The 15,091-nt window shown below is 55.9% G+C and overlaps 1 protein-coding gene across 1 annotated transcript in view; it reads right to left on the bottom strand.

The window, feature by feature from the left end:
- Window positions 1-7,281: 7,281 nt before the first annotated feature.
- Window positions 7,282-15,091, bottom strand: part of LOC105825148 — a 47,957-nt gene continuing 40,147 nt past the window's right edge. The window contains exons 10-12 of the mRNA XM_012662839.1: window positions 12,893-12,941; window positions 11,407-11,528; window positions 7,282-7,527 (exon numbers count right to left, since the gene is read on the bottom strand). Of these exons, the coding sequence (XP_012518293.1) occupies window positions 7,282-7,527; window positions 11,407-11,528; window positions 12,893-12,941 (417 nt within the window). The remainder of the gene's footprint in view (window positions 7,528-11,406; window positions 11,529-12,892; window positions 12,942-15,091) is intronic.

Consider the following 15,091-nt stretch of genomic DNA (forward strand, 5'->3'; position numbering starts at 1 on the left):
CACCTCCCTTCTCTCCGCCCCTTCAACACCTCACTCTCTCTCGGCCCCTCCTCCTGCCATGGCAGGCCTCTCCCCTCCCCCGGCAGGCCCCGGCCAATGGCGCTGTGGCCCTGTGCCAGGCATGGGGAGGAGCCATGTTCATCCATCGCCTCCTCTGCTTGCTTGGAATCTCTTCCTTCCCATTCCCTCCGCTCCCAGAGTAAAAATAAAAAGGACAGTAATATCTTCTCATCTAGCAGAACTTACACCAGAGACAACCAGATACAATAAAATATGTGCTTGGAAGCACCATTAAAATAAAATGGAGTAACTAATTCATGCATTCATTCAACTAACATTTATTGAGCCCCAGAAGACAGCAACAGGCGCTGAGGACGCAGCTGTGAACAGAGCAGCGTCAGGGGAGTGAGAAGGAGCTGGAGCCCAGGTGTGCTTGGAGGCAGATGACCGACCTGCCGGCGGGGTGGGTCTGAAATACACATGGAGAAAGGCGGAGCGAGAAGCCAAGGGCAGAGAACAGAGGTTAAGCTCACTTGTCAACTGTCTTTGCTCAATGTATTCCCGCAGAAAGCCAACAGAAGCCCGCCACGTCACAGCCCAGAGTCCTGCACAGGCTGGCTGTGAGTCTCCGCTGTGATGGGCCCCTGCCCTCGGGGCCACCTCTCATCCTGAACACTGTTCTGCACTGTGAGCTCTCCCTCCTCTTGCCAGGTGACCTCATTGGGAGCAGAGGAGTCTACGTCCTCTTCCCACTGATGTTGGACCCGTGCACGGGACCTACTCTGGCACACAGCAGATCTGAACCCCAGCCCTCGGCCTGGAGCAAAACCTCCCAGCTGAGCCCAGCCTGGCCAGGAGAACGTGGGTGGACCTGCAGACCTGAGTGGGTGAGAATAAATGATTGGGAGTCATCGGGTCCGGGCTAGTTTGTAATATTGCAGCTATAGTTGACTTGCACAGAGAGGTTAAGTGACTCACCTAGAGACACATAGCTATTAAGCAGCAGCTCTGTGATTGATCCCTTGTCCAGCACTAACCTCTCACTTCGAGCTGGTCTGGGGTGGAGTAGCAGTAAGTCCCTGAAAGGACCCAGGAGGCAGGTACTCGGACTATTTGGAGATAAAAGGAAGGACTCAGTGGCCTTGGTGGGTGGAAGTACCCTAATCCTGCCAGCGAATACCCTAACCATCCACGACCCCACTGTAGGACTGGTCCACGCCAGGCCCTGGGAGAACTCCAGGCTCATGAGCCGGGCAGCGGGGTGCACGGGGCCAGATACACACCCCTGCCCCAGCACTTTGCAAGCTGGACGGCTGCACTGGAGTGGGCTCCGGGACTCCTCCGTGAACTGTTGACCTCACACTGCTGATGTGGCACCTCTGGCTCTGAGTCAGCAGATCCACTGGGGCCACACTGAGCTTCTGTACAGAGTCACAAAAAGATGCCCCTCCAAGTGGACACAGCTGGCAGAGCTTGGCCGGAACAGCCAAGGCAGCCTCTGTGGAACACGTAAAAGGCACCACTTTCTCCAGACAGGCATAGCCATTGGCAAGGAGAGAGCAGGGCTGGATTTCATCCGCTTTTGCTCTGGGACTCCATGCCTTGCTTGGTACACAACTTGAGCAACCAGACAAGTGGCCCTGGAAGAGTGGAGTTGGTGCCTGTTTGGCTCCTGCTGCCTGACAATAGCCCTGCCCAGCAGGGATCCTACAATCCTGCTCCGCCTACCTGGCTCGCAGGAGAGCAATGAATGAGCTGTCCGTAACAACAGGGAGTTGGCTACTCTAGCCTTCTGTCTACTCCAGGGCTTCCCCTTATGTGTATCAGCTGGGGTGGAACTGGTCTAGGGTCTGGCCCAGTGTATGCAAACACAGGGGACCGAAGTGGGGACAGCAGCAGTTGGAGGCAAGAGACCCAGCTCCCACCACCCTCCCTGCTCAGCCTCACACCTGCTTCCTGAGGCTAAATTACTCTTGGCCGCTAGCAGAGGGGCTGCCATCTTTGGAGCTTGACCCTGGTGGGCTTGAGGGCCCCCGGGAGAACTTGGCTGAGACTGAGTAGCAGAAGGAAGAATCGATGTGCGTGGAGAGGGTGTGGTGGGGAGAGGGAAGACAGGAGGGGCAGGGGCTGGGAGGAGGACTGGGGGATGAGCTCCGGGCAGCAAACCAAGTGACCTGGACCCCGGAGCATGCACAGGCAGTGCCTGGAGGGGAGAGGGCTCTGGAGCTCGCAGGCCTGCCTATATCAGATACGTTAGTTTTAAAAAGGGTCAAAGAAGTAGAAAGTCCTGGTCCAAGCAGCAGGAATGTGCATTCTTCCAGGTAAACAAACGTGGACACCCAGCCCCACTCACCTCCAGAAGGGCCCGGACGAAATAGCCCTGGACTCTAAGGGAAAGGCTTTTCCAGAAGAAGTGGGCCAGTGGAAAGGACCAGAGATCCTGGTGGGGAGAGTCCTGGCCACGCCTCGACAGCTGCAGGGATCGAGTGCCTGTTACTTTCTGTGTCCAGAGGAAAGCTGGGCAGGCTGGTCACAGCTCCTGGAAAATCCTCGCTGAGTTGCCACGCACAGAGCCCCTCCGTGGCAGCATCGCTTCGCTCCAACATCTGTCGTGAGCCTCGAGTGCGTCTCAGCTGCAAGCATCACCCGTCTGAGCCCCTGCCGCCCTCTCCTTACCACCCACCTCTGAGTCACGGAGATGGAGCAGCGGCTGCGCTGCTGTAGCTGGGACCATGGTCCCGGCCTCTCCCTGGTGCTCACAGACACCCACTCACGCCTCGCAGCCACCCTGGAGGTGGCACCCCCATTTCAGAGCAGGACACTGAGGCACAGAACGGCGAGGTGAGGGGACGGCCGAAGCCCAAAGCCAGGCAGTGGGTGCGTGCTTAGCTCCCAGGCCACCTGCCTCCCAGCATTGCAGGGAAGAGGACGAGGGGAGAGGCCACACGCCTGGGCTGTGGGTGCCACGGCCGGGCACTGGCCGCAGGACACCTTCAAGCCTCCGTGTGGTGAGGTGCCATCACAGTGATGTGATTCCACTTTTCCGGAGGGAAGCCCTGGCTCAAGGCCGCGGCCGGCCGTGGTGGGCCGGGCTGGGAAGGCAGGGCTGACTCGCCTTCCCAGCTCAGCCCAAAGGCCTCCTTCTACGCTCCCCTCAGCCTCGGAGCCACCCAGCGCCCTGTCAACCCAGCGCCCTGTCAGTCGTCCCTGGTGGCCAGATCACGGCTTCCCAGCTCAAGTCACTCCTGCCCACGAGCACTGGCAGACGGCAGCAGGGACGGCCCCTGGGTGGGGTCGGGGAGCAAGTGCCTGCTCACTACGCCCACCCCCGGCTCAGAGCACCCCATGAGCACAGGGCCCTCCGTGACGCTGCACTGAATCGGCACCTCGCGGGTGCAGCTGCCTGCGGGTGCAGGCTCCCCGAGCTCTGCAAGCGGGAGCAAGAGCGGCTGCACCCTCGAAGGGGCACTGGCAGTGGGGCCTGGCCAGGGCCACGGAAAGGCCACGCGCACATCTCCTCTGACCCAGCATGTCCCTTTTTAGGGATTTGCCCTCAGATAGACAGTCACACTTCACCTCGCGCCAGGGGTATTTCTGAGAAATGCGTTGGTGGTGACTTTGCCGTCGTGTGCACACCCTAGCATCACTTACACACGCCTAGACGACACAGCCTCCCACACACCCAGGCCGGGTGGTACAGGCTACGCTCCCGCCACTCTCACACGCTCAGTCTGTCGCTGGCTGAAACACGGTCGTGCCGCACTGCATTCAAGCATGTGAAGTGACATACGTACAAGAATTTTCACGACACTGCTGGTTTTAACAGCAAAAGATCAGAAACAACTCCCATACACACTGAGAGGAGACTGGTTAAAGCCACACCATGGAGAACAGTGAAACTGTTTAGAAAAATGAGTGAGAACTTTACGTCCTGCAACAGAACGGTCACCGAGATGTGCTGAAGGCAAGAGCAGAGCACAGAGCAGAGTGCGTCGCGCTCCGCCCGCCCTGGGCGCACAGGGGCGTGTCTGTCTCTGGGGAAGGGACCTGGGAACAAGGGTGGGAAGGGACTTTGTGTGGACTTCTGTGGCTTTTGAATTTTGAAGAATACAAAGGTATCACATATATCAAAAACATTTTTTAAATGGAACAAGAAAGTCACAGTAGGATTGTAAAAAAGGCAACACCTCCCTTCTGGTTCCTTCCACCCCAGGGTCACAGAAAGGCGGCATCTCCACCCCCACTCCTACCCCAACCCTACCCCTGGCTGGGGGCTTTCACTCACACCTGCCCCTTCCCCCTAGGTCTCCCCTCCCTGGCTGATCCCTGCTCATCTCCCAGCTCGGCTCAGTCTCACTTCCTCCAGGAAGCCCTCCCTATTTGTTGGCCAGCTGCCCACTCTGAGGACCCTGGGCCCTGTTCTCTCCCTGCTCGTGCAACTTGGTTATAGTGGAGTCTGGAGGACAAGGACCTGGAGTGAGACCCCTGTGACCAGCCCCCAGCCCCTCACCTGTCCCAGCAGGTGCTCAGGGCAGCATGTGCTAGGCAGAACACCTCTGCTGCTCCAGCAAAATGCCTCCCAGGAGCAGGAAAATGAATCAGCGACAGGGAGAAGGACTGCACTTAACACTTCTACTGCTTGGCCAGGGGCCAAGCCAGCCCTCTCATCTGATTTGCCTAAAAGCCTAGGTGGGGCCCTTTTGTGCAGTGGGGGAGGGGTGCATTTACCTCGATAGGTTCAGGGCGCCGGCTGCAGGGAAGGGCACCGTTGTTGCTTGCAGACAGTCCATTTGACAAATTGTTTTCTGCCACGGCGCCAGGCTGGCCTATCTGGCCGGTCTCCAGAGGCCTCCGGCTCACTCACAGTGTTGTTCCCTGCATGGGGGCAGCAGGGACCAGCTCCTGCGTGCCAAGTTCCTGCCAGAGCCCTCTGGGTCGTCCAAGCAAGTCCTGCCCCGGCCCAGCCACGCCACATCCGGTCCACTGAGAGGGTGGCAGAGGGCCACCGTGTGCAGGAGTCTACCATCCACCATCGCAAAAGTGCCCCCGGAGTCACAGCACAAAGCCTGAGCCAACCCAAAGTGCCAGCCCAGGCGGGACTCCGTGGCCCGGGGTAGTGAGTGGCTTCTGGCTCGGGAACATGATTTATTATGGAATCATCAAGTTAAGCTGCAAAGATTGGTTTGGCTTCCTTTAATGGATTTCCCGTCTCTACCCAGGCCCAGAATGTGATTGTGGCAGGAGGGGCACAAACATCCGGGCCTCTGGGGGCGTCCTGGAGACCAGAACCTGCGCCGTGCTGCGTCCTGGGGGCCGTGCGAAGGCTCCGCTGGTGTCCTGACCGCACCGGGTCTCTGCTCTCCCTCGCGTCTCTGGTGCTGAAGCTTACGACGTTGTCCCAAAATAAGGGGAGAGGGGCGAGGCAGAAGAGGGCATCACCTCCCAGTTGGAGATGATGTGGGCACTATGGAGGCTGAAACAGCAAAAGCGATCGCAGCAGTGGTTTCCAACAGGGACGCCACGGCGGGTGGTGACAGGGAGATTGTCGAAGACCAGACCGAGACAGACAGCATCGTCCATGCTTCGCTTTCCCCAGCACCTGACCAGACACTCGGGCAGCAGCCGCCGCTCCGTGCATGTGGAATGGACGAGCAGGGGCCCACTGGTGAACCGGTCCGAGAGTGCGGGGGGAACGTGCTCACCCATCATAAAGCCCCACAAGCTAATTCACACGGTGGCAACTCGGCGTGTTGACGCTGCCTTTCTGACACTCCAGTGGCTGCCCAATTTTCCTCAAAATAAAACGCACCAGTTTCTTACTATGGTAAGTCACACGAGACGTTAGCATCAGGGGCAGCCAAGTGAAGAGTACACGGGAACTCTCTGCAATTTTCATTTCAAACAAAAAATTAAGATACATTAACATAAAATCTGCAGACTTTGTCTACTTCCCGGGAGCCCTGGGTTCCCTGTCCTTGTCCTCCCCTGTCCTTCCATGAAGGGACAACCACCTCTGGACAGGGAGGACACAGTGGGGCAGGCGGTGCTGACCTTTCCCTCAAGCCCCTCACCGGCCCCTTCCCCAAAGAGAGAGCGGGTCTCTGGTCACTGCGCCGGGGCAGGTCTGGCAGGTATGGTCCAATCCCCCTGGACTCTCTTTTTGGGTGGGCTGCCCTCAGGATGGAAGCATTCTCCGGCTCCCAGGTCGCACACCTGAGTCAGGGCACCGACTTCTGTTCTCGGGGACACACGGGGTGCTGGGTGGGAGCAAGGCAGTGGCGGCCTGCAGCTGACTCAGCAAGGGGCCACTGTGCCCACCCCTCCTGCAGCAGCCCAGCCACAGCTCGGTTTCATGGCCCAGAGCCTCTGCACGGGCTGCTGCCTGCGTCTGCAGCACCCTCCCCCATGGGACTGTGCTCCCCCATTCTTCTGTGGCTGGCTTCTAATTTCCCTATGCCGCGGAGAACTGACGCCACCCTACACCACATCTCTCATGGCACACGTAACAACTGACTGCAAGACAATTTACTTACATGTGTGTCTCTCCTGACGCCCGAGGTCCCTGGGGCAGGGACCAGCACTGACTCATCTCTTTCTGCCAGACACCACACTGCCTGGCATGGTGGATTGGGAGTGAATGGACTGATTAGAAAGTTCTGGTTGGTTTTAATGTTTCCAAATGTAAAATATATAATTCCTCAAATTAGGCATTTCTTTTAGTAGATTAAAATCTTTTAAACTATGGTAGGGGCCCCAGGGGAAGGAAAATAACAAAAACTCTCCACGGCTGACCATGTTAGGAGCTCCTAGATCAGTCCTGGGCGCTCAGCCTGGGCACTGTTGACATCTGGGCTGAATAATTCCTCATCATAGGAGGCCGCCTGTGCCATGTGGGTGTTTCGCAGCATCCCTGGCCTCTGCCCACTGGGCGCCGGGAGCAGCATCTCAGTTGTGACAGCCAAAAATGTCTCCAGACATAGCCAAATTTTGCCGTGGGGGCTAAAACCGTGCCCAGTCTACTCGTTTAAAAGGTTTTGGTGCATTAAATATTTCTTTGCTACCTCGACGCTTGCCAAAGCCAAACTGCTCAGAATTTGCAAGCCCAGCGTTTCTCCCAAGCTCCAACGTCGAACACAAATCGCTAAGCCAAAGGCAAAACCACTTGCCACTAAATGAGGGTTTTGATTGCTACCAATTTCTTAAAGCACTCTCCAAAGGTTCTGCTTCAAATATTTATGGAGTCTATGAAATGGCCCCGGAGAATGAGTGGTCCTGTTACATTTATAACTCCAGCGGTGATTTATTGACCTGGGGATTGCCGCGAATGCTTTGTCTAAGCTCTTGGTGAAAAGCCAGGATCCTCCCCGGGCTCAGTAGCTCAGCGGGTGCCGCAGGGCTGTCGGCTCGGAGGCCAGGGCAGGGCATTCCGCCTTTTTCTTGCAGCTGTTGTGCAGGGGGTCCTGGTTCCACAGTGACCGCCGCCAGCCACAGTCCAGGATCCTGCGTGGGCTCCGGTGGCAGGGGAAGCTGCAGGCAAGAGGACAACGAAATCATTTCTGCTTGTACATGTTTATAAAAGCTCTCTGATCGCACATGTTACCGAAGGAAGAGATGACAACGACACTCAGCATTTACTCAGCTCTTTCTGTGCCTGGCACCAAGTGCTACTGGGACGTTGGCTTGCTTCCCTGCTACAGTTCAGTGAGGCGCACACTGTCGTCGCTGCATTATGGATGAGGAAACCGAGGCTGGGGCGGGGTAAGGCTCTCTCGCCACGCCATCCGGCAGGCACCTAAGACTGCCATCACTGGTGGGGTCCCTGTAGAGCGGATATCCTCTACACATTCTCCCATACCCAGTGACAAGGGAAAATGACCTTCCCCTTAAAGGAGAACCAGTGTCTACTGGTTGCCAGCCTCACGCCCAGCACTTCCCAGGGCTCTCCCAAATGTGCTGTTTCACTTGTAGTCACTCAATTGTCCCAGGAGCTATCATCCGGCCCACTTTACAGATACGGGAACAGGTAAATTTCAGACTCTACATACTATAACTACCTTTACGTAGCTCTGAAGTGGCTGGCTCCACGTTCACACTCAAGCCCATCCAATTTCCAGTCCACTCTCTCCGTCTACTTCATCAGCCACTGTCACACACTGTCGTCCCTTCATACCCAGCTCACACCCGCTAAGCACCCTTCTTGAAAACGGCACTTTGCTCCGCACTCAGTGAAATGGAGCAAACCTCTGCACCACCCCCAGCAGCTCCACGCACACAGCCCACAGCCGGCTGAGAAGGAGGCGGGACAGCAGAGGAGGGGAAGCAGTGACACCGGGACAGCAGAGGAGGGGACGCAGTGACACTGGCACCTCCCCGTGTGCCGAGCCTGACCTGGTCCCTGCCCTCAGGGCGCTGGCGGTGCAGTGGGAGCAGCGGGCACGTAAACACAGTACTGCAGACCCGAGCGGGAGGAGAGGCCCGCACAGGCACTGAGGGGCGGGAGGGAAGTGCGGGCCGCACACTGAGCCAGGACGGCCAGGAAGGGAGGGGTCCGAGCCCGACTTGCGGGCGGAGCAGGGATCTGCTGTACGTTAGACTCTGAAGGTCATTCCGGGCAGATTACAGAATGCAAACACCAACTTCAGAAGTCTGGGCTTTATCTGGTAATAATAATTATAGTTTAAACCATATGAAACTACTGTTTTTCAAGGAAAGGGCAGTATAAATTGGCGATTTCACACGGCTGACCTGACAGTGCACACTTACTGAGCTCTCATGATGTGCACACATTGTTCTGAGCACTGTGCACGTATTGATTCATTTAATCTTTGCAAAATATCAGGAAGGTAAGTATTATTCTTATTCTTATTATCCCATTATACACATGAAGAAACAGAAGCCCAGAGAGGTCAAGTGACTTGCCCAAGGCACAGAGCAAACAGGAGGCTGAGCCAACATTTGAAGCCAGGCCACGTGGCTCCCGAGCCTGCCTGCTTCTCTGCTGAGTCAGCTACCGAAGGCGGGATGTGCCGCTGGGCTTACATGGGGAGTGATCGGATCAGGCGTCTGCTACTAGGGCTAAACATTCTTCACTCGCTAAAGGGGTCCCAGCTTGGCAGGACACTTTGGTGTATTCTTAGGCTCCCCTCCCCCTTTTCCTGTAAGCTCATCCATACAGTAATGTAACTGTGACGTGACAAATTTAGCTACTGCCCTTCAAACCTCCATGACCTCGTTCTGCTTGCAGGTCGCTAATCCCGTAGTGTGGTTATTTAATGAGTTCGCTCTCACCACAGGAGGCTCTTCCCCAACCCAGCCCAGATACATGGCTTGCAACCTGCGTGCGTCCAGGGCAGGGAGCTCTGCGCCCAGATGCCCACGACAACCGAACAGAGCGAAGACCGTGGGTGAAAACGCAGCAGCACCGGGGACCGGGACGAGATGCCGCGTGACCTTCCAGATCTCAATGAGCTCGAGCACCCTCCTCCCTCTAACTATTCACCCAACAGGTGTTCTGGAAACTGAAAGGACGGTCTGACTAAGGAGCTAACAAGAAAAATAAATTCTTAACCATCAGGCACTTGGAGTGGGACAAACTCTGTTCCCAAGGTTAGTAACAAGAACGTCTCTCCTACAGAGATGTTTACCTAGCAATTAAAAGAAGCCGAGCAAATAAAAGAAGGGAATGCGATATTAACATTTACCATCTGTAAAAGGTTTTTTTGGGGTATTGTGTAAACAGCCTTGAAAATTCTCGAGCAGACAGCAGGAGTGTGAACTTTCCTCGCTTCCTCAAGAAGGGACAGCACCGATGTCTCCCATTATCAAGAGGAAAGAAGAAACTAATTTCTGTTATCAATCTGCCACATGAGGAACAGAAAAGGCCAACACGGCAGTTTCTCGCTGCCTTTTACTAATGGGGCTGCAGTCGTATAGGCCCCCAGCCTGCCCTGGTGAATAGTCACAGTCAGTTGGCATCAGGGCCACACCTCTCTTCGCGCTGGCACTGCGCCCTCTCTCTCCTCGGACAGAGAGTCAATAAACTTTGCATTTCTATCTACCCTCAACTTTGTCTGAGAAATCTTTCTCACCTGCATGTGGACTTCACACCCTAAGAGAAGGTCCCCTATGGGCCAGGTGCTATGTACAGCAGTGGTCCCCAACCTTTTTGGCACCAGGGACCAGTTTCATGGAAGACAATTTTTCCACAGACCAGGGCAGGGGTAGGGGGATGGTTTCAGGACGATTCAAGCACATCACATTTATTGTGCAAACCTCTCTGCTATTGATAATCTGTGTTTGCAGCTGCTTCCCAGCACTAGCATCACCGCCTCAGCTCCACCTCAGATCATCAGGCATCAGATTCTCAGAAGGAGGTGCAGCCCAGGTCCCTCGCATGCACAGTTTACAGTAGGGTTTGCGCACCTGTGAGAATCTAATGCTGCTCTGACCGACAGCAGGCAGAGCTCAGGGGGTGGTGCGAGCGATGGGGAGTGGCTGGACACACAGATGAAGGCTCGCTCACTTGCTGCTCACCTGCCACTGTGCCACCCAGCTCCTAACAGGCCATGGCCCGGGACCGGTTGCAGCCTGGGGGCTGGGGACCGCAGGCATAAAGCATGCAGAGAAAAATGGTAGAACTGACATTCTGTCATCCGTCTGTGAGACTCCAAAGCGCATGAGTGAAATAAGTCTCTTGGGAGGACAGTGGTGCTGCTCTGGCAGCGGCCGATCAGGGTATTTCGGACCAACCTGTGGCAAGTACAACTAGAAAAGCTGGGAAGATGTAGTAAAACATTTGCTTGAAACCATGTGACAGCTACCATGGCTGTGAGGACTCGTGGGACCAAAACTGAAAGCAAGAGAGAAGCCAAGCAGGGCATGTGGCCCGCGCTTCCCCTCGGGTCCGCGAAAGACGCAGCCGCAGCGGAGAGAGTGGAGCGCCGTGGGACGGAGGGGCGGAAACACCACAGGCTTCCGTGCTCGGCGGTGGGAGCGAGCGAGACAGCAGCGACCCCTCGGCCCTGGGACTCGTCTCTGAGCCACGCCGCTGTGAGGACTGCCCTGCTCAGAGCCAAGGGGAGTCCGCTGGGTGGGGACGCTGCCGGGCAGGACCTCAGGCTGTCTCCAGTTTCCACACATGACGTGCAGCACTCACTACAACAGACCTAGGACACGCGCTTTGGCCACAAACAAAAATTAAAAGTAGATAACAGAAAGAGACTGAGAGGTGACACCAGGTGCTACGGGGCTGCTTACATCCCGTCTCTGGACCTGGTGGTGGATTTGCGGGTGGGCATCACGCGGATGATTCGTTAACTTGCACGCTCAGGACTTGTTCCCTTGTCTGTGCGTTGTGCTTTCAATAAAAAAGTTTGTTTAGGAATCAGGTGACTGGTGTCCCCTCACCTCCAGAGAATCCAGTTGGGCTGTCTGTGCTGGCCACTCGGCCTCGGAAATAGGCCAGGACTCCAGACATGGTGCGCTGTGGAGGTCGCCGTCCACTCCAGGATTCAAGAGACATTTCTGAGCTAGAAGAGAAAATTCTCAGTCACACCTCAACCCAGGAATCTATTCTAAAAGCCAAGAAGTCTCTGAGCCTTGTGATAACCTTCCTCATTCTCGGGCTGTTCCCCTGGCCATTCCTAGGTCCCCACGCCCCATGACAGAGGCGTCATGTACTGTAAGCCCCGCAATGCCCGCTGGGATCTGGGGCGTGGCAGCCCTCCAGAAATGTGGAAGGAATAAATGTAACTCAATCAATCTGGCACATTTCCTTCTCTGAAAGGGGAGGACGCTGAGCCCACAGAAGGGAGGAGGCCTGCCTGAGGGTACAGAGAAAATGAGCGCAGAAGCAGCCCAGCTAGAATTTCCGCCTCCCCAGCTGTGAAAACAGGTGTCGGGTCAGGCTGCAGGCATAGCAGGGCAGGCCCACCCTGGCCAGCCGAAGACTGAGAGCAGGCCTCTCTTCTTGTGTCAACACCCTGCTGTGGGCCAGGGACTGGACACTCCCCAGGAAAATCATATTATCCTCCTTTTAAAATTAAGAGTCTGTGGCTCAGAGAAGTTAATTAACCCATCTGAGATCACACAGCTGGCAAGAATGGAATCTAGTAAGAAGAACCGCCAGATGAACAGATCTCAAGAGCAGCTCAGTCCTAAAGGTAACGCCATCCACGCCTCCCCACGTTTCTGTGTGCACCCGCCGTGAGCGCAGCGCTGAACAAACCCTTAGAAGCCAGGCCCCACTTTACGCTGACAATGTAACTCACGAGGCCCAGGAAAACTCCATCTGGTCAGGTAGCAACTTAATTTTCTTAATAATAAAAATAACAGAACACCAGAAAAATCACTCATGTTCCCCCCTTTCCGAGTAACCGCAGCTACTGTTTTTATTAATAGTTTATCTCCTAGGCTGGGCTGCTGACCATGCACAGATGTGCATGTCTAGTTCCGTAACTGTAACCATAGGAAACATTCCACCTCCTGCCATTTATCAACTTAGTAGAATATCATAATTTCCACGCTGTTGGATGGTGCTAACTAGCAATATTTTAGTGACTATATTACATTTCTTTGATTGTATGAGTTAATTACAGTATGCACTGAGGTTTTTTCTAAATGCACTGGCATGAGTACACCTGTCCAGGGCTTTTCCACACACAGGATTATTTACTTAGGATGAGCTTCCTGGGGGGAGACCTCAGGGCTGAGGAATTGGAACATTTTCGTATTTTTCCAAGGTGTTCTCCCTAGGCTGTGGAATGAGCAGGCAGGGCCGGAGAAGGAAGGGGGAGGGGAAATGGGCCCCCCTCCCTTTACTAGCGAGAACGTGACAGTGCCGGCCTGGACTTTCTCAGCACACGGACGGTTCCCAGCTGAGAGTCACACTGACCTCTCAGCACCGCTGTCGTCTCAGACTCGGCGTCCGGGTGGTGGCTTGTCTGGAAGAGAAGACATCCCAGCAGTTATTCTGCGTGGCACGGAGAGAAAGCCTCGTGCAGAAGACTGAACTGGGGCCGGCAGGGCCACCCACCCCTGCCTGCGAGAACGGCCCCTAGGCTCAGGCCGGCTCTGCCCACGTGCGTGAGGCTGTGGAGGGGCCTGCCCCGTTCCTGTCCGCTACCCTCGAAGGGGACCAGGAGTGCGTTTGCTCGTGGGGAGCATAGGCCCAGGAAAATGGCCCCATTTCCTTTCCTCACATTAAATCTCCAAACAGAGACAGTAATAAATGTGTCTTAGAAACCTCTATGAAAGGAAATTTTTTTAAAAAATGAGGGCACCTGGTGGTCTGATGTCTCCCCTGCAGCCCTCGATCCAGTCACCCAGGAATTCAGGGCAGGCTGGACCCCGCGTCTGCCATCTGCTTCTCCACCCAAATTCGCATCCTCCTCACCCACCGGAGCACGGGGCTGAGAGGGGTGAGGCGGCAGTGGCCACTCGACTGGCTGCTGGGTCCTCAGGGCCAGTACAGTTGCCTCCAGACCAGCAGCCCGGACCTCCCTCCTCGCGGTGTTTCCGGAGGGGCAGGAGCCATGTGCGGTGCCGCTGCGACGTCTCCCTCCCCCCCAGTGCCGACACCCTGGCCAGGCGCGTCCTCCAGGCATGTGCATAGGCCACCCTGCCTCTCTTTCCTTCTCTGGTCAACTTCTAGGAGGATGTCAGGACCCAGCTCAAATGCCCCCTCCTCTGTGAAGTCTTCCCTGATGCTCCCGGGCAGAGTTCAGCCACCTGCCTCTCACACAGCCCCTACTGTGCTGCTCTGTGACAACCGGCTTGGTGACGGTCCCCTCTAGCGAGGATTGACTGTACCCAGGAGCATGGTTGACAGATCAACGGTCTTCTGGTAATAAGCCGGTCACAGCACGCTTTGGGGAGCCTTCCGGACCAGGCACACTCCTCCTCCCACGCTGTGCACACAGCACTCCGCTTTACCCGCCACCAGCACTGTGTCTTTGAGCACCGTGAACTTGCACACCCCGTGCCTTTGCACGTGCAGGCCTCACAGATTATCCTTCCAGCTGGTAAACCCGCGTTGGCCTTCAAGGCCTGCGTTGAGTTCCCGCTCCAGGAAGCGTATTTCCCAACCTCTCTTCCCCCTGCTCATGGCGCGTGCATGCCCCTGGGCTTCCTCGGCGGGTGGAGACTCCTTCGACGTGAGCACGAGGTTTCATTCGCCTTCATGTCCACAGAGTAGCCGCGGACACACAGAACTGACTTATGGGTGGCACCGCGCTCAGCGTGTGTGAGGGTGCGTGGGTCCTCGTCTGCCTCCAGCCCCACCTCTGTCGGCCTGGAGCGGCTCCGGAGCCAGGAATTCTCGGGTTGAATCCCGGCTCTGCCACCTGCTGAAGTCAGGTGAGCTCTCAGAGCCTCGCCCTGTCCATCTGCAGAAGGAACGTGCAGTTCTAGCATGTTCCTTTCAGGGTTGCAGAATGAAATAAGAAGGGATGTCTCCCACACGCAGAGCGGGGACAGGCAAAGGCTGGCCCTGCGGTCCCCGGAGCCCTGCCTCTCTCCCATGTAAACGTTTGGGGAAATAGTCTAAGCTTCATAAAAGGCAAGCGCTAAAGAGAAAATTGCCTGGATCTTTGGTGGCACAGGCTTGGGGTTGCTGATTTAATGAATTAGGGGAGCTCAGGGCTTTGAGGGGCAGTTCTTCAATCACCTGAGGCTCGCTGCTCCTTGTTTAGACCAGATTCCATTTCTGAAGCCCATTTATAGAGCTCGCTGACTAATGCCCAGAGGAAAGAGGGGGGAGGAAATGGCAGAGCAAGAGGAGGTAAAATTAGCAGCTTCCTTACTGGGTCACCGCAGCTCTGGGGGTCCAGACGACTCTCCACAGCTGGTGTGGCCAAGGCCCTGACTCCACCCAGGGGTGGAACTGGGGTTTTGCTTGAAGGTGCCCCGAACCTTGTGGGTTCCTGTGTGTGACCGGTGCTATGCCATGCATTTGACATGGGCTCTATTCAAACCTCACAGAGCCCCACGGGGACAGGTGGCCTAGAGCAGGGAAGGGCAAGCACCACGTTCACAAGGCAGGTAATTATTTACATCAGGGTGTCTTTGTCTGCAAGTGACTCTCCATTCATGG

Source organism: Propithecus coquereli, unplaced genomic scaffold (genome assembly GCF_000956105.1).
Source record: "Propithecus coquereli isolate 6110/MARCELLA unplaced genomic scaffold, Pcoq_1.0 Scaffold785, whole genome shotgun sequence".
In the NCBI taxonomy this organism is placed as follows: Eukaryota; Metazoa; Chordata; class Mammalia; order Primates; family Indriidae; genus Propithecus; species Propithecus coquereli.